The sequence below is a fragment of the Strix aluco genome, chromosome 24 (assembly GCF_031877795.1).
Source record: "Strix aluco isolate bStrAlu1 chromosome 24, bStrAlu1.hap1, whole genome shotgun sequence".
Lineage (NCBI taxonomy): Eukaryota > Metazoa > Chordata > Aves > Strigiformes > Strigidae > Strix > Strix aluco.
In genome coordinates, this window is record NC_133954.1 from 5,260,234 (window position 1) to 5,278,123 (window position 17,890).

Below are 17,890 nucleotides of genomic sequence, written 5' to 3' on the forward strand. Positions count from 1 at the left end.
TCTGGGGTACCCATGGGGTGGGCTGGGGGAGTTGAGCCAAGCTCTGGGGTACCCGTGGGGTGGGTTGGGGGGTGAGCTAAGCTCTGGGCTACCTGTGGGATGAACCATGGGGCGAGCTGAGCCCTGGGGTACCCATGGGGTGGGCTTGGGGTTGAGCTGAGCCCTGGGGGCACCCATGCGGTGGGATGGGGGGTGAGCTGAGCCCTGGGGTACCCGTGGGGTGGGATGTGGGGTGAGCTGAGCCCTGGGGTACCCATGGGGTGGGTTGGGGGGGTTGGGCCAAGCCCTGGGGTACTCATGGGGTGGGTTGGGGTTGAGCTGAGCCCTGGGGGCACCCATGCGGTGGGATGTGGGGTGAGCTGAGCCCTGGGGTACCCATGGGATGGGCCGTGGGGTGCCCCAGCACCAGGTCAAGCCCTGGCTGCTGGCATGGCTGCAGCGGGTGCCACGAGGTGCCGGCCAGCACCGGGCACAGCGCGTTAGCCAAACCCTCGCACCTAGAGGGTCCCTGGGACAGGACCGGAGGGCTGATGGGTGACCCCAGAGCAGCTGTCAGGAGCCGGGGGGTGACAAACCCCCACTGAGGTGTGGGTCCGACTGCCTGGGGTGGTGAAACCCCGAGCGTGTCCCCAACCTCCACCCACCGGTGAGGGGACACCCCCTGCTCCCCGAGCCGGGCTGGCCGGGGCGGCGTGCGGGGGGAAGCTGGCTTAAGCACACCTTGACCTTGCTGGCGGGGGAGGGATCCCCTCAGCTTGTCCGACACATCTCCCGCCAGCGCCCGGCATTGAAAGCGCGGCGAGCTCGCGCGCGGAGGAGCCGGCATGAAAAGGCAGCTTAGGCATCTCCTGCTGCGAGAGATGGATTAGGGGCTTCGGGGAGGGCCGGGGGGACAGCGAGAGGCACAGCCGCCGCCGCAGGCCGGGGCCAGGCTCCGTGCCGGTGGCCGCTGGGCAACGGTGGGCATGGCCGGGCACGGTGCCACTGGCTACCATCTCACTGCATCCCCGTGGGAGAAGGGGCAGTGGGCCAGGCCTGGCGGGATGCTGGGGGCTCCCCAAAATGGAGCGTGGGAAGAGAGAGGGACCGTCCCGGCTGGGAGGACGACGGGCGGGCAGGGGCTGGGGCAGCTCATGGCCCCGGTCCCCCCCCGCGGGTCCCCAAGGCATCCGCCACCCCGTCCCTCAGCTGTCGCTGTCAGGAGGACGCGGTATTTTTAGAGCCGCCCGGGGACCGGCAGGTCGAGCGGTGATAATTTTTGCCCGTGGAAGCGGGTGGTGCGAGGCGGGGGTGGCAGGAGGTTTTGCAACCCCGCCAGCCCCCGCCGGTTTCCCTTTTTGCTCTGATTTGAGGTCAGAAATGTCCCATTTGTCCCCGGGGGGAAGTCCCTGATGCTGGCAATGGGTTCCCATGGGGAGTGGGGGGGTGCAGCTATCTCAGCTCTGTCCCAGGGGCCCGTGCTTGGTCGGGGTCCATGTTCCCAAGGTGGTGACAGCGATGCCCCGTGTGGGTGGCCTGGACCCCTGGGTTCCCCTCTGACTGTCCCTGGCATGGCGGTCGATGGCCCCCGTGGTGGGGGTGCCCCACTGCACGGCTGGCGGCAGGGATGGGGTGCCCCCGCGGCCGTCCCTCCCTGTCCTGGGAACAGCTGTGCCCCGGTCGATGGCGGGGGGACCCTGCCAGCACCGGGCATGTGACACGAGGTGACAAAAGTTGGCTGCTATTTATACCTTGTCAGGGCTGGGTGTGGGGACACAGATGAGCCCACAACACAGGCTCAGGGTGGCCCTCCGGGTCCCCTGGGTGCCCTCCTGTCCCCCAACAGCACCCAAATCCCCTCTGTAAGGTGGGAGGGCTGCAGCAGGGCCAGAAGGCCCATTCCTGCCCCCCCAGTGTCTCACAGCCGCTCCAACTGTCCCCAGCCCACTGGGGACACTGAGCCCCCTGTGTCCAAAGGGGCACAGAGCTGTGCCCGATGGGGATATCGAGCTGCCCCCATGCCCAACGGAGGCACAGACTGATTCCTGTGCCCAAGCGTGACACTGAACTGTCCCCACACCTGATGGCGGTATGAAGCTGTGCCTGACAAGGACACTGAGCTGTCCCCACACCCCACAGGGGCACAGAGCTTTGCCCAAGGGGGACACCGAGCTGTCCCGGTGCCCCGCCAGCAGAGCGGGGCAGGTTTGTCCCCCTGCAGACACAGGTCCCCATCAGGCACAAGTCCCCAGCACGCACAGGCCACCCTCGGTGTGGGGAAAAGCCAAGGGGGGGCCATTCCTTCTGGGCCCCCACCGGCTCCCTCCTCCTCCCCCGCAAGCGGCGGGGCCGGGGGGCCATAGCCCCCGCACAAAGCTGCTTTACATGAGAAGAGGGGCCCAGGCAGCCGCAGTGCCGGCCTCCGCCTCCCGGCCCCTGGCCCGCAGAAAGGGGCCTCCTTCACTCCTGGTTCCCGACCTCCCCCTGCTCACACACGCACTCACACTCACACCCGTAGGTGCACGCCACACACGTACACACTCCGGGTTGGGGGTCCCCTGGCTGGGGATACCGTTCCCCTTGAGCAGAGAAGCTCGAGGCCTCCCAGGGCTGCCCCCCCAAAGCAGGCTCAGTCCCGGCCCCAGCGCCCTGCTGCCACAGCTGGGCTCTGCTCACCCCTGGAGCACCGAGGGAAACTGAGGCAGGGGGTGAGGGGCCTCACGCAGCATCGATGAAGGCACCCAGACCCAGGGTGGGGGCCACCCCTCCTCTCTGGCTCAGCACCCCTAGGGTGCCAGATCCCCCTCGCCCCAAAGCCCAAGCAGGCAGGGCTGGGTGCCCCCCACCCACTGAGCACCAGCGAGGTGGGGGTGCCATGTTGAGAAGGGGCGTAAGCCACCAAGACACCTGGATCTCATGGGGGGAGCTGCCACCCTCCCTGGGGGGTGCCAGCCACCCACGATCCCTGCTCTGGGGCTCATCTCACCTGGCTCAGAACGGCTCCATCTCCCTGAGGGGACACGTCTGGCTCAGCCACCCCATGGTGGGTGGGGGTCCCACGGTGTGGGTGGGGGTCCCACTGCCCACCTGGGTGGAGCAGGAGCTCCCTCTCGTGGGCACAGCCCCGGTGCTGAGCAGGGCCCAGGGGCCCACCCAGGACCCAAGGGTGGGGTGGCTGCAGGACATGTGTCCCTTCAACAGAGCCACCCGTGGGGCTGCTCCACGCAGCGTGGCAGGGTCCCCGGGCAGGGATCCCAGCTCCACCCTGCCCACCTGGACTCGTCTGGGTGGACAAAGCGGGGACAGTCCCCTTTGAAAATGCAGCGGTAATTCCTGGAAGGAGAAAGGCTGCTCCCCTCCGTGCCTCAGCTTCTCCACCCTCCTAAACTGCAGGGCAGTCCCTGGGGCACAAGGAGCCGTGGGGATGTCAGCAGGGAGACAGACTACGACTCGTGGAGCAGAGGCAGAGGCCTGGCAGCTCCGGACCAGCAGCTGCTCCTGGCCCAGGCGGGTGGGACCACAGACCTGATGCAGAATGAGATGGGTGACCCCCAACGCTGAGGTGTTTGGGGAGCAGAGTAAAGCACAGACAGGCACAGCATCAACAGGATTTTCTTAGGGCAATGAGGAGTAAATTCCAGCACGTATCTGCCCAGCAAAAGCTCTCACAGCCACCCTGTGATGCAGAGGTCCCAGTGCTCAACCACAAGGTCCTCCTCAGCACCCAGGGCTGATCGGTCCCCAAAGAGAGACAAGATTAGGGGGATTTCCTGGGGGGATTTCTGCAGGGCTGTGGAGGTGAGCAGCAGGATGAGATCAGCATGTCTCCTGGCAGGTTAGAGGCATGAGGGAGCTCCACGCAGGAGTTCTGGCAGCACAGTCCAGCCTAGCACACTGCAGTAATAGATCAAGTCAGCTCTTTTACTAGCCACACCACATAGCACAACCACCGCTTCGGCCTCCTCTGCGTCCGACCCACAGCCTCACTGCGCAGGGCTCGCCGTCACAGGCGTTCACTCGACAGGTTTGGTGGTGCACAGAGGCACGGTCTGGTGAACATGTTTCAGACAGGCCCGTTTCAGAACTCCTCTCTCCTCACCCTGCCTCGATGAGGCGGCAGAGGGCAGCACGCAAGCAGGATCTGGGCAGCAAGGCTTCTGGTGAAAGAAAAGGAATGAATGGAGAGACAGATGGAATTCGGTTTTCCTGCTGTCAGGGATGGCGGGGAGACAGCGACACACACCGCCATGCTCAGAGACAGCTGGTAACAGCTGTGGCGGTGGATGGAAAAGCAGGGCCTCGTCTGCTGTGGGGCCTGTGCTCAGAGGCCTGGGCTGCTGCGAGGCAGAGACCTCAGGCATTGCCTGGTGCGATCAGGCCCAGGGCACTGCCCCTCTGCCACCACTTAGGGGGACCTTCTGAGACAAAAGCCTGCCTGCTCAGGGGTGAAGAAAGGCCCCTGCGGCCTGGCTGAAGGCCTGGGGCGGGAGCAGGGCTCCAGGCGCACTGTGCTTCCCCTCAGGGTTGGCTCCAAGCACCGTGATCCAGGTCAGGCTTTGCGCTGGGCACAGCGGCCGACCTCAGGGCTGGCTCAGCCTCAGCGCTGGTCGCAGGCCCCCAGGCTGGGCGAGCCAGAGCCCCTTCCCCGCGCCCCCCAGCGCCCCGCTCCCGCCCGGCCCCTCTGAGGGGTCTGCGCACGCGCCCACTCAGCACCCAGCGTTATTCGCGGCGCCCGTCAGGGGGCGGTGGCGAGCCAGCGCTACTATTGGGTCGTACCGCCATCAATCAAGAGCCTGGGGCAGCCCCATTGGCTCGGGCCCGGAGGGCAGGAAGGCTGAAGCGCCGCGCGCGCCCTCCCCCGTCCCCAGGGTCGAGTCGCCGCCGCCTGACCTCGCGCATGCGCACAGGGGCACGCGCCGGGGCCCCGCGCTACGGCGGCTCGCGCCTCCTCGTCGGTCGCGCAGGTGCGCGCGCAGGCGGGAAGTGGCGCATGCGCGGTGCGCGCTCCGCCCACAGCGCGGCGGGGCTCGGCGGGGGGGGGACCGGCCGTGGCGGAGGCTCAGCGGTACGGCGGTGCCCGCCGCCCTCCGCTCCCCGGCAGCTGCCGCCGGGCCCGGCCCCTTCCCGCCGCGCTGCGCCCCGCCGCGAGGGCCGCCCCCGGCCGCGCACGTGACTCGCCGCCTCGCGCATGCGCGGAGCCCCCCCCCGGCGCGGCGGGGGCGGGGCGGGCGCGCTGCCGCGGCGCGGGCGGTGCTGAGGGGAGGCGGCCGGAGGCGCGGGGCCGAGCCGGGCCGGGCAGGGCCGGGCTGGGCTGAGCGAGGCGGCGGCGCAAAATGGCGGACAGGTTCTCCCGCTTCAACGAGGACAGGGACTTCCAGGTAACGGCCGCGCGGCGGGGGCGGGCCCCCACTCTACCCCGGGCGGCCGCGGCCCCCTCAGGCCGGGGCGGGCCATTCGGGCCCCCCCACCCCGCCGGCGCTTTGTGTGCGGGCCCGGCGCTCCGTGGCGGCACAAAGACGCGTGTGCGGGGGGGTGCCGGGGCCGGGGCGGGCTGTCAAGGTGACCCGCGGGAGGGGGCCGGCCCGGGGAGGGGGGCAGCGGTGTGGGGTGGGGGGAGCGCCCCCGTGGAGGAGGCTGGTGGGGGCTCCCCCCTGCTGAGGTAACCCTCGCCCGCCGGAGCGTTGGTTTTTAGTGGTTTTTTCCCGGTGGTTTTTACGGTCGTTAGGCCGGGGGCCGGGCGGGAGCGGCAGCCCGGCGGAATGCGGGTCGGGCCGCCGCCTCGCCGCAGGGCTCACCTGCCCGCCGCTGCTCCCCGCCTGGGGGCTGCCGCCGCCGAGCCCCGCACCCCGGCCAAGGCAGCCCCAGCATGTGCCAGCGACCCCCTCGGTGGAAAACGCGTCTTCCTCCTTCTATCGCCCCTTCAAGAAAACATTAGTGTTTCGACGTAATTAACGCCACCGTTGCTGTTTTAAAGGGGATTTAAATAAACAATGGTGAAATTAACGTTGACTCATTAAGCCTAAACAATGACATTTTGTTTTCTGACTTCAGCCCGAGAGAGTCTCGAGGTTAGAAAGAAAAACAAAAGGAGTGAAAATAAACGCAGCTCGAGAAGAGCGATTGATGAGTTTTTATGTGTTGTCCTTGTTTCAGGAGCCCGAAGTTGGAATAGTGCTTTTCATCTAAAGATCTGGGAGGTTTTTTATAGTCGCGGAGCTTGCGTAATTCTACTTCATGTAGCGTTAAGGTGCAGTCTTGAAAAGAGTCAGGACGTTCAGTAGTAATTTATGTTGTTCCTCCTGGATGTTTTAGGGGATGCACGCTTCACAAGTCGTTATTAAACTGTGTTAGAAACGCACGAGAAAATATGTGTCAGCGTGGCTGCCTGCACCGTTTGCGTTACCTTATCTGTGCACTGTAGGTATGGCTTCCTAATGCAGCTCTAAAGGCAGGGGCTAGTTTGCATCGTTTATTTCCTTAAATGAAGAAATGAGTTGCAATTAATATTGAAATGGTCTGATTAGGTTTTAAAGTTCCTGCTTCAGGAAGCGGAGCAAGCCAGATCTTAGGTTTGAAAATACATTTCTTGTAATACTTTGCTTTGGGAGGGGAGAGATGGGGAACAAGTGGGGTACTGCAGGATGTAGCCAAGAAACGGGTAAGTTCTGTAGTCGTGTATTGCACAACTTGTTCACATGTGCCTTTTGCTCAGTGTCCTTGTTTTTGTCCTTTTGTGGGGCAACCCCTTTGCAAAAAAAAAAAAATAATTGTAGCAGCAAAACCTGTTACTGTGTCATTGCTCTGGTCACGCAGGGAGAATGTGTAGTGATGTCAGAGAGGAAACAGGGCTCCATTACCCGATGCTGAAATCTTAAAAGCTGCCGAGCATGCTCGGAAACAATAACCCAGTCACAACCCTGTTTTCCCTTGACTTTAAGAAAGGGCACTATTTTTAATTGGGACTTTATCCGTGCCAAATACCAGGCTTTCATTGTCTTTCCCATAGACTAGAATGAAAAATAAAAAGGTAGGGTTTGTTTTTACAGTAGGGTAACTTCTCTGTTCTTTTCTCCCTGAAAATTTGCCAGTGAGAAGACATTTTATTTTGTGCGTTAAAGCTTCCTTCGAGGGAAAAGTGGACTCGGTCCTCTGGGAAGAACAGTTTGGAGTTGGTTAAGGCTTGCAGAGAACTGAACATGAAAACAATGAGCTATGGAAGAGCTGATTAGGGGGAGGCTGGGCCCAAGTATCTTGGCCAGGGTTGTACTGAACTGGTGGGAGCTCAAGAGCTTGTGCACGTACCCCTGACAGCTGGTCAGTCTAACCATTTTTCTGAAGTATGTTGGTGGAGGAAGGCTTTTTGAACCTTATTTTTCCTTCTTCATCAAAATTGCTTTCAGAGAAGATTTTTGACTTTTTTCTCTATATTTAGATGGAGGTCACTTGAGATACAACACGGGTGTGGAATAAAGGAAATGGCTCGCTCTGCTGAGTGTTTGCAGGTCCACTGTGAAAGCTGCACTGTGACCGTTGCTAAGCATAGGTAAAAATACGCCTGCTTTTAGTGTGCAGCTTTGGATCGTGTCTATAAAATACTGGTCTCAAAACTACGGCAAAAATAAGGCACTCTGTTAGTGTGAAGTCACAAATTTGTACGTAGGCTCCCTTTGTAGGAGTGTTTCTGTTGGTGTTAAGAATGCCTTTTTCACGCAATTTCTAGCAGTTTTAGTTCTAAGCTTCAGCAGGTGAAATTTCTGTCCTTTGAGTATGGTTATGAATGTGACCCTGTGTTACTGCTAGTCTGTTGCGACCCAAGTAGGCACGGCAAAAGGGAGATGGTGCTCTAAAATTACACAGCTTGAAGCAGGGATGGATGCGGCATGGCGAGGGGGAGGGAGGCTGTAGAGTTCCCTTGGGTTTCGTTCTTGGGTGATCTACTTGTGATCTTGGTGAAATAAAAGGATGTGTTACTGTCTCGAGAGAGGAAGAGAAACAAAAGGTTGGAGTAAAGTGTATGGGTCAAAGGAACCTTTTAGCTGCTTGGAAGAAAGGCAAATGCCTTGGGATTAGTGATGTGGCTGATGGAGGAAAGTCACTGGATAAAAAAAAGCATTTTAGAGTTCTCTTTATTGTTATCAGCATTCGTTCTGGAAAGAAACTGGAAAGATTCGGGGTTTGGGAGGATTAGTTTGGCAAGAGTGTGAGTGGAGCATTGATGTGGGCAGGGGAGAGATGAGGGTAGCAGAGGTGATATTCAGGTTTCTGAGCTTCTGCTGTGCGGGAGAGAAGTGGATTAAAGGTGAGAGCTGCTGAGAGCTGTTCTTCCCTCCCCTGTGCCTGACTAAAGGAAGCTCTGTGTGGTCAGGGAAGGCAGGAATGGAGATGTACAGCACTGGGGTTCAGGAGAGGACCTAAACCAGCTGAGAAAAAGAAGGTATGAATGGTCTGAAGAGCGTAAAAAGGGGATGAGGGGAGAAGGGTGGTTGAGCAGAGGGATCAGCTGAGGATTGGAAAAGTAAGAGGGAGTGGGGTACCTTCCCACAACCACAGCCGAAGCGATGTGATGGGTACAAAGAAAGCTGCAGAGGGAATGGAGACACTGTCATGGGGTTATAAGTGACCCTGTGGAAAAGAGAAGCTAATATAAAGATAAGAAGGTCATATATCCTTAAGAATAAAGACTGTGGTATGGAGAGAGAGGAGAAAGATTATGTACTCTGAAATGATTCCAAGTCCTCTCTGTGGTAGAGTGGAAGGAACCTCAAAGCTAAGGATAGTTTGAAAGTTTAAATTGCCAAAGGAGCAGGAAATGGCATCGGAGGGTATCGCCGCAATGAGGTGATTAAGCAGCTTTTGGGGTTTTTTTTTATAGGATTGTCTTGCTTTTGCTATGCTGTGTAGCTTTAGAAGCTGCACAAAAGGCGTAGATCCTCTTGTCTTTTTGCTCTATGCCCTCAAACCTTAGAAAAACTCCAGGGAAGGCCCCGATTTTTGACTGTAATTTGCGGGTGCTGAACTCGAGGGCAGCTCCAGTGAAAGGCATTTAGCTTTGCTCTGTCCAGTAACACATGATCTTTCCCTGAGCAGGGCAGCACAGCGGTTTGTTTGGGAGGCTTTAGGCAGTGAAATGAATAACCGAAGGAGGAAGGATATTACTGACCTTCCTTCGCTGTCCTTTCTCTCGGCTCTGAAATGGCAAGTTAAGTCTGCTGAATGGCTTACCCAAATAAATCCCAGCCCTTTTCCCTTTTCCATTACAAGAGGGGTTATTTTTGAGTGGGCCACTGACAAGCTTAGACCTTCGGTTAAAAGATCGCACTACTTATCTGTTGCAGGGATGTCTGTCACTTGTCTGCTTCTGCTGTCTCCTTGATTGACTGGCTTCCCCACGGCAGAGACAAACTTGTGAACCACTGTAACTTCAAGTAATTATGAATGATAGCTGTTGACTATGCTAACAAAGTATTTTAAAAGCATTACTGAAAGCTGTGTGAATACATGAGACTGCTGCAATAAGTAAATATATTTTTTAGTGTTATTTTTGTAATTGCAGTAATTTTGCTCTTTAGATTAACTATACTGAACTCCAAGAATGAATATTGTGGATGTCTCCATATTGCTGAAATCCAGTGGAGCTCTCAGTTACTCACAGATGTTGAGAAAATGTTTTCTTGCGATATCTTTCTCCTTTTCATTGTTGAAGCAGAAATATTACCAGCCATATGTGTATATGTGTACAATAATTTCCTCTTCCTACGTACATTGCAGTTACTTGCATCATTAGCCAGACGGAACACAAACTGTTCTGTCTCTTGTTTTTTTAGTTTGTTGTATAGTCTGTATAATCGAATAACACTTTCATGAAGCAAAAATGCCGGGTTTTCTAAACTGGGTTGAAATGTGGCCAGTCTGAACCTCAGTTCTGGTATTCTTGCTTATGCCAAGAAGATAGGTGGGGTTTTTCCCCCGCCCCCAAAGGGTTCAAAGAGCTAACCAAGGGCATGGCTGTTACTGGCTGGTCTGTGCTTCTAGTCCTGCCGCTTCCAGCGAGTTGAGCTGAACGCTGATGGCATGGGGATTTTATGCCTTTTAATTGGCAGAATGTCAGGGATAAGTTTTGTTCCCAAGCAGCTTAGGCAGTCCGGCTTACCGGACATCTGGGCTGACAGCGTGGAGTTTTAAAATCTGTCCTTTTGATGAGCACGTGTTGTCAGTGGCTTCAACTTCAATTCATTTCTGAGGTGTTGCCTAAGGCAAACGTATTTGATTTTTATATCCTTCAGCAGGCCATGACTGCTTGTGGGTTATGTGTCAGAGTTGATGGCTTTTCTCTATGCTGCAAGGAAATAAATAGGGTCATTTTCTTTTGCCTACTTTTCTAATTGGGAGAAGAAAAAGTTAATGTGGAGAAATGAGGGAAAGAATAGGACTGGAGTTGCTGCAAAATATGATATCCTGAGCTTCTAACGGATACGGGATCCCTGCGTGCGAGTGTGCTTTTGACCAAGCAGCCAAGAGCAGTCCAGGAGGTAGCCCTTTCCGTGGCGTGTTTTCTAATTTAAGAATTAATCTTAGATTTTTCTAAAATCTATTAGTATTGCTTGGAGAGCCTAATTTATCATTAGAGTTAAATTTCTGGTGCAGACACAGCACAGGAAGGACACTGCTCTTACCTCCTTGGAAATTCGTGCTGCCTCTTGGTTGAGCAATGTATGAACATCAGAACTATGACTGATTTTTTTTGCCTGCCTCTGTGAGCAAGGAAGGGAGGAGAGCCTAGGGGAAAATGCATTTAAAAGTAAATCGAATAGTGTCGGATCCATGTTTTTGAAGATCACAGGAGAATCTGACCTTCAGTGTGAATTTCTGGAACTCATGTGGTAAGTTAAGTCTATATAGACCTTCTCCTTTCCCGTCTTGATTGTACCTTCCCCTGCTCTGTGTGTTGTCACTTCTCATCTCTCGTGCAGTGATGTTCTCTATTGCTGTGGTTAACTGCATAGGAAGGGAGACACTATTCTACAGTCCCACAAACCATGTCTAAGCTATCTTGGCTTCTTCTGAGTCACCCCCTCAGAAACAAAACCAAACCTTCCTAACTAGTCTACTGACACCCACTACGTGGGGATGTAGAGCTTTAGGAGTTCATCAGATCAAAAAGCACTATCGCAGTTCTTGGCCAGCATTTCCTCAGCTGGCATATGCTTTTCTCCTACTATACAGTTTTAAAACTGTAGTTATTCTTGGTACTTTCCACCTTCAAGCAGCATTATGAGCAATTAATTCATTTGAGATTTTAGCCATTCACAGTTTTAAAGCCAGAAGTTGATATTAGGATGTCTGCTTTAAATATCCAGGTATCACTTAGCCTTCGATTTCCATTATTTGACCCCAGGTTTGAGTCCAGGAGTTAGTTTTTGCCTACGGTATCTCCTTCTCTTGAAGACAACTGGTGATGGTGAACATTTTCCTTTGTAGATTGTTCTGGTAGTTTGGCCGCTGAAAGGTGTATTTTCCTTTATTTTTCTTCTAGATTTTTCTATTTTCAGCTTTTAGCTGTTGTTTCTTGTTACATCCTTCTCTACTATGCCAAAGCACACATTAGTACTCTGTCCTCTCGTATGTGAGGGCATATATAGCATCTCTGTCTCAGTCCTAGCCTCTTTTGAGAGCCTGAACAGTCTGATCTCTGAATTCTCTTATTGTAGGGCATTTTGCCTTTCCCTTTGTGTGGTTACAGCTTTCTGCATCTTAAAATTTTCCACATTTGTGACTAGAAGACTTGCATAGAGGAGTCTATTCTAGACTCTACCTGTACAATGTACAGAGATAAACATCTCTTTTACTACTTCATTCTTACTTCCTTTCCTTTGTTACGCACCCTTGGACTGTATTTTTATCCTTTTTTTGCTACTGTATTGCCTGAAGAGCTTTTACCTTGGATTTCTCCCGCCTGCTCGGGTGCAGCCCTGTGCTGCAGGTGTGTTTGTCCAGGGCTCTGTGAAAACAGACTTTGTGTTAGCGAGTTCAGGCCACTGTTACCCGGGTCACATTGCTCTGTACAAACACGTTGTCCACATTGTTGCTTTCTGTTTGTTGGGCTTCGTGATCTGCAAACTGAATCGGCAGTTGCTCTATTTCCCTTCTGGTCATTGATAAATATGTTGAATGGTACCGAGTCTTGTGGAATGAGTTATGAGTTTGAATCCAGCTAACGTGCTCCTCAGTGAGGCTTTCTGGGACGTTTCGGTTTAGAAACAATCCTTTAATAAGTCAAATACCTTATTAAGGAAAAAAAAAAAGAATAAAGACCATACTATGAAAGCTTCGAAGTTTGTAGTGGTGGATTATACCCTTGATATTAAATGATTAGCACCCTGTCCCATCAGGGTATTTTGTCTGTCTCTCTCTTATTTGAAAGTCCTCAACAGTTGTGAAGATGTGGCTGCTGGAAGCTGCAGCATCTTCTGCGTTGAGGTATGTTAAGAAATGACTAAGAGAAAACTGGGTGAGTGAGACCGATGCTAATACTCTTCGGTACAGTTGCTGGAAGCATTGAAGAACTGAACAGCATCCCTCGTGTGCTGGAACAGATTTATAGCTGGCGTTGGTAGCGGCAGAAGGAATCTGAAAGACATTAAATTGTTCTTGTTCGGTGCCAAAGTATGCAAAGCATAGCAAAGCAGGGACCTGCCTCTGGCTTCCACTCCTTTTTGTACAAGCTGTTTATCTCTGAGCTATAGAACATGGTTTTTAATTGAACAACTCTAGGTATTTATATGCACGTTTTCCTGGTTTAAAGCTCTTGACCTATGAGTAGTCTTGAATGTGTTCTGACAGGTGTTTTTTCAGTGTTTTTGGACTTAACAGGTAGAATTTTGCCATCAAAATTAACTTTTAGTTTGATAAACAAAAGGTGCCATCAACTTCTCAACGTGTAATTACATGGTGCTTCTTTCAAAAGTTGCCAATTTAAATTCATATCCAAATCTTAAGTGATTGCTTTTGTTGTATTGACTTGAGAGGATTTTCATTTTAAGTACTCTCAAAATAATTGATGTGTGTGTTTGCTCAAAATGAGGTTTTGCTGCAGCTTTCACAAGATGTTGACTGTAAATATTAAGCTATTTTGGAGGGTGTGAAAATGTGCAGTGTCCGTACTTACCCACTTGTATTGCATATTTACAGGGAAGGGACTCGGAAAGCAATTATAACATGTGGAAGGCTGTGAGGACGCTAGCTGTTGTTTGTGAATGCTTTACCTCTGTGTTGCTAGGAAAACATCACTGATTTTTTTAATTTTTTTTTTTTTTTGCGTCTTTACAGTCCTTACAGGGAACAACAGGGAAGAGGATGATTTTGTTCTGGGAAGCATTAACAAAGGCTTTCCAGGTACCTGTACAAAGTTGCTTTTGTATCACTTTTTATATTTTTGAGAAACTACATGGCCTTTAAAATTATCCGAGAAAGCTTCCAGTGCGAGCAGGGTTGGATGGAGTCATCTTCTAGGTGCATATTGGTCTTAAAAATGCATTTTCTTCTGGGTGCGTAATGAATATTCAAGAAACACTCCTAAGCTACTCTTTCCTGGAGTTGTTTTTGAATTCTCTGGATGGATTTCTAAACATCAACACGGTTGTCTGCATCGATTATGTTTTGGAGATCTTCCATCGTATAGAGTCATCAGGTCCTGCTTAGCTTAAAAGGGCAGCATAAATTACTGTCTGAGATTTGTAGTCAGCGTACATAGGGCAGTATGGATCTTGTGAGGAGAGATTATAAACCCGTTACGTTCTGATTGTGTGTCATAAGCAGTTGATTAGTTATGGTAGGCTGGATTTGGTTTTAACACCTTCCCCCTCTGTCTGTGTTGGATGAAATTTACTGGTGAGGGTCGCAGATGATGTAGTTGATAGAGCCCCATAAATAAAATAAGAGGTGGTACTAGCAGACCTTGTCACTTGTACCCTTCACGTTTAATCCTTGCCTGGAGTTGTTTTTTCTCCTGTCTCTGTCCCGCGCGCAGCCCTACAGCCGCACTCGGTGGTATGTGTCCCCTTCCGGCGGTGCGAGGAGAGGTGGGTCAGTCGAGCTCCGGGCTGTGCAGAACTGGTGGGTCCGGTAACAGCTGACCAAAGCGGAAAGATTTTTTTAAAAAGAGAACTAGACACAAAATGCAACACAAAGTCAGATGAATGTTGATTGTGGTTTGCTGAAATTCCTAGCCTTTGAGATAGGCAGGGGTCTGTGCTCTGTCAGGTCCTCACAGAGCGATTCCTGTGTCTGTCTCTCCTGGCCACTGCACCGGTGCTGGACTGGCAATATTTGTGCAGGTGTCCTGGATGCAGAAAGCTTGCAAGAGTTGTGCTAGGAGCCATCTGTAGGAAGAGCCGATGGACATTAAGGTGCCTTGTCCTCCTAAAGGTCTTGTAACTCCTCAATTTCCTCCTTTAAAAAAAGATAATTTTAAATTTAGTAGGATATTTGCTTCTGGAATCACTGAGTCTTTTTTTTTTTTTTTTTCCTCTTGATTCATGAAGGTGCCACATGCGTGCAGGTGACGAGGATTTTGGAGAGGTGGCATTTGTTCACTTGTGTTCAGATGTTGCTCCAGGTTCCTGCGCTCTGCTGTTGGGACCTTGTATCTGTGCTGGCCGGTCCTAGGAGGGCCGCAGGAAATGTCAGCTGTGCTTTCCAGCCGCGGGAGCGGAGACGGAGGGTACTGCAGAATATTCTGTGGTTTGTAGCCAACGCAGTCTGCCATGGCTTGATCTACGTTAGAAAAAGGCCTTTTTTGTGGGTACTCATTTCTCTTTTTAGATACTCCCAGTGTCTCGGCTGCTGGTTTGCAGCCTAATGCCTTCAGAGCTTTCATGAGTGAGGAGCAGGCTTGGTTAAATGTCTTAAAGTGGCACTTGTGGGTAACAACCCTGAATTTTATGGCTTGACTTAATATTTTTGGGAATTTAAGGTTTATTGATTGAATTGATGGATTAATAGAATATGCATAAGTGGTGCTGATTTGCTTTAGTGTTTTAAAATCCATTTTCTAAAGTAAATGCAATATAAATGTTATTTTTTTGAGTCTTTTCCTGATACTTAACCAGGGTAAAACTAATTTTTGAATATCTAAGGAGCACACTGTGCTTTTTTCAAGTGCAGTTAAGCAATCATGATCGTGCTGTGCCCTTTTCCAGTGCATTTAAGAAATAATGATGTATAGTGAGGCTTTTCTGCAAAATTACTTTCTTCAGATTGTTATCTGCATGGTCATGGGAACAAGCGTTTCTATGCACCTTCCTAAGCTGGTCCTGAAATTCAGTATGAGCATAAATAGATTGTTTTTGCTTTGATACCTCAGGAACTGCATTCTGCATGTTTCCTCCCCAGTCATCACTGGGTTTAGTGCTCTTAGGCATAGGTTTTATGCTGGAGTCTTTTCTTATTTTACTCTGTTCACACCGGTGAAGGTGTCATCCCTGTGACTTGTGGAGCAGGCAGCGTTTTCCCCAGGTATTCTCATTGTACACTCTTTGTATCCAGTGTTGGGGTTTGTAACTTACATCTTCTTTTATATTAATAATAATGTTCGTGTAACTGAGCTCTCTTGTTGAGCAGTAACTGAAAGGACAGCTGAATGAAGGCGTTCTGAAAGAAAACCATTGCTTTCACGTCTCCATTATACTACTCTTTTGTTGTAGTTTTCTCCCGTCTCCACATGAGAGCCGTGTTTCAAGGCTTGGCCTAGCTACTGAAATGCAGACTGCCACATTTACTTTTCTTTGGAAATAATACATGGATAACTTAGGTCTTCTTCATGAAAGAAACCACTAATTCCAGTCAGGAATGTGCACTATATGGAATGTGTTCTGCACGCTGATGTCTTAATATCCCCTGTGCTTGGACAGATTGTAAAGAGCAGTCCAGTAATTAATGTCCAGGGAGGTCTAATAGCCTCGAAGCAGTTGAAGTGACTCATCGTTCTCTCCTCATTGTGTTGATGATGCTGTAGGTGACTTAGAAAATGCAGTGCTCAGAAGTCAGGTCTGGTTTTGGATATACCCTTTTGGGGGAGTGAGAGGAAGGGAGCATATTTTTCTTCTCCCTCGTAGTTGTGAAGATGCTTTTAAAAGGGTTTCTCCCCCACCCCCCTTCCCCCCAATATCTGTGTGCCCTTAGATCCTTTGTCTTTGCCCATCTTCATGAATAACTGCCTCGTGTAAGGGAGAGAATTAATTCTGTGATACTAAACTTACTCTGATAAATGAGCTTAAATCAACAATTCATTTCACTTGCGTTGAGTCATTTATTGGCCACAATTCTTGCCAAAGATTTTGGGATGAAAGTGTGATTAAGTTCTTAAATTTTTTTTTTAAATTATACTGACTGGGTCTCAGTGCTATGATGTTTGGGATCTTATAAGTAAAGAAACAAACAGCAGTACTCTTTCCCCTTAGCTGTTTAACTTGAATTGTTTCAGAAAGTGCAGTGACTCCACTCTGTTTAATCTTGGACAAAATGGCATTTGTTGGGCCAGAGCTCTGAAGTATTTACAGTCCAAATAAGGGAGAATAAGGGTCTAAAATCCTGCATGGAGGCAGCTTTTGTTAGTTGATTTTTCAAATGCTGTATTCATAACTCAGCGGTTAAATGTTTGAGGGCTCCAAGAGGTAAGGCTTGGTGAAGAGCTTTGTGCAAAGATCAAACAGTGGGAAAGTGGAGGAGAGAGGCGAGGACATGTGACTGTGAGTAACCAAAATGGGTAGTTAGCCAAAGTTCAGATGATATTACACAAAAAATTACAGGACGCAAAGATATTGGCTCCTGGAGATGAATGCAATAAGGAAACCAAATGGTGTGTGTGGTGTATAATAGAGAATGTTTAAGATGTTCAGGGCTTGTCCTTGCTTCTCATCCGAGAGGTAAAACATACTGAATTTCAGAATGCTTGTAGCGAAGCACCTAGTGCCGGAGCACTTGCTGTAGCACCAAGCGGTAGAAATAAATGATGCCTAAGTGGAAGCCTCTCATCTTATTTGCTCTGCTATTTTAGGATGGAGGTAGCATCTGTAAGGAAGTGATATAAGCAGTGCAACACATCTTGTTTTACAAAGTAGAAGTGAGTATACAGGCAGCTTTAAAATGGAGGGACAGAGGATGAGGGAGCGAAGGGCACTGCCTGCAGCCCTGAAATCCTTGTCCACAGGAGTAGGTAGAAACTTTGTTATTAGCCAGCAGGGCCAGGATTTTACTGTGTCTCTGTAATAGTCATACAGGGAAGGAGGAGGAAGGAATAGGTTTGAATAGTGCTGGTTTTAATGCAGCTGTTATTTTATGACCTGGTATCCATTTTGTAGGGATTGAATTTTTCTTTTCACTTAGAGGTTTCCTCTGAAGAGGGAAGCATCCCTTAAGTCTGCAGAAGACACAGATCAAAATTGTGTTAAAATGTCTGTGCTTATGGTTCATGTTTGCCAGAAATGTAGTTTATTCTCAACAGATCCAACATTTAGGATTTAATTAATTGTTAGATTTAAATGTTAAAGTATTTTGGCTTCCTCTGATTCATTGTCTTAAGATACAGCAAACCAGAAATGTTATATGGATCCATTCGATGTGCTAGGTTGAAGGATTGGAAAAGAAGGAAAACAGATGGAATTCCCCCAACTTGTTCCTTAGCCAGCTCCAGGGATGAGGAAGCAAAGGGACAGACTGTGCTGCCTCCAGCCCCAGAGAGTCCCAGCTCCAAAAGGCCTGTGATCGCCACGATGGCAGACAGCGCCTTAACAAGCTCTTTGTCATGACCCTAGAATTGAGAACCATTTTTCTCCTTGCTCGTTAGGCACTACCATGCTGAACTCGCTCATAAATCTGATCTCAGTGTGACTGTTGGATTATCCTCCTGCCTTTT

The 17,890-nt window shown here is 50.9% G+C and overlaps 1 protein-coding gene and 1 long non-coding RNA gene across 8 annotated transcripts in view; one reads left to right on the plus strand and one right to left on the minus strand.

The window, feature by feature from the left end:
* Positions 1 to 3,575: 3,575 nt before the first annotated feature.
* LOC141934283 (uncharacterized) lies at positions 3,576 to 5,119 on the minus strand. The gene is made up of 2 exons (XR_012626299.1): positions 4,870 to 5,119; positions 3,576 to 4,136 (listed from the first exon to the last, which is right to left on the minus strand). It is a non-coding gene; the product is annotated as an uncharacterized LOC141934283 (long non-coding RNA).
* Positions 5,120 to 5,236: 117 nt separating this feature from the next.
* Positions 5,237 to 17,890, plus strand: part of GPATCH8 (G-patch domain containing 8) — a 57,585-nt gene continuing 44,931 nt past the window's right edge. For 3 of the 7 annotated variants that reach the window (XM_074849836.1, XM_074849833.1, XM_074849837.1), the window contains exon 1: positions 9,334 to 9,404. Coding sequence is in view for 2 of the 7 variants with exons in the window: in XM_074849831.1 (XP_074705932.1) it covers positions 5,313 to 5,357 (45 nt within the window). In the remaining 5 variants the exon portion in view is untranslated. Of the gene's footprint in view, positions 5,358 to 7,411; positions 7,523 to 9,333; positions 9,405 to 17,890 lie in introns of those variants that run through there. The other 4 variants (XM_074849831.1, XM_074849832.1, XM_074849834.1 and 1 more) reach the window with 3 other exon arrangements.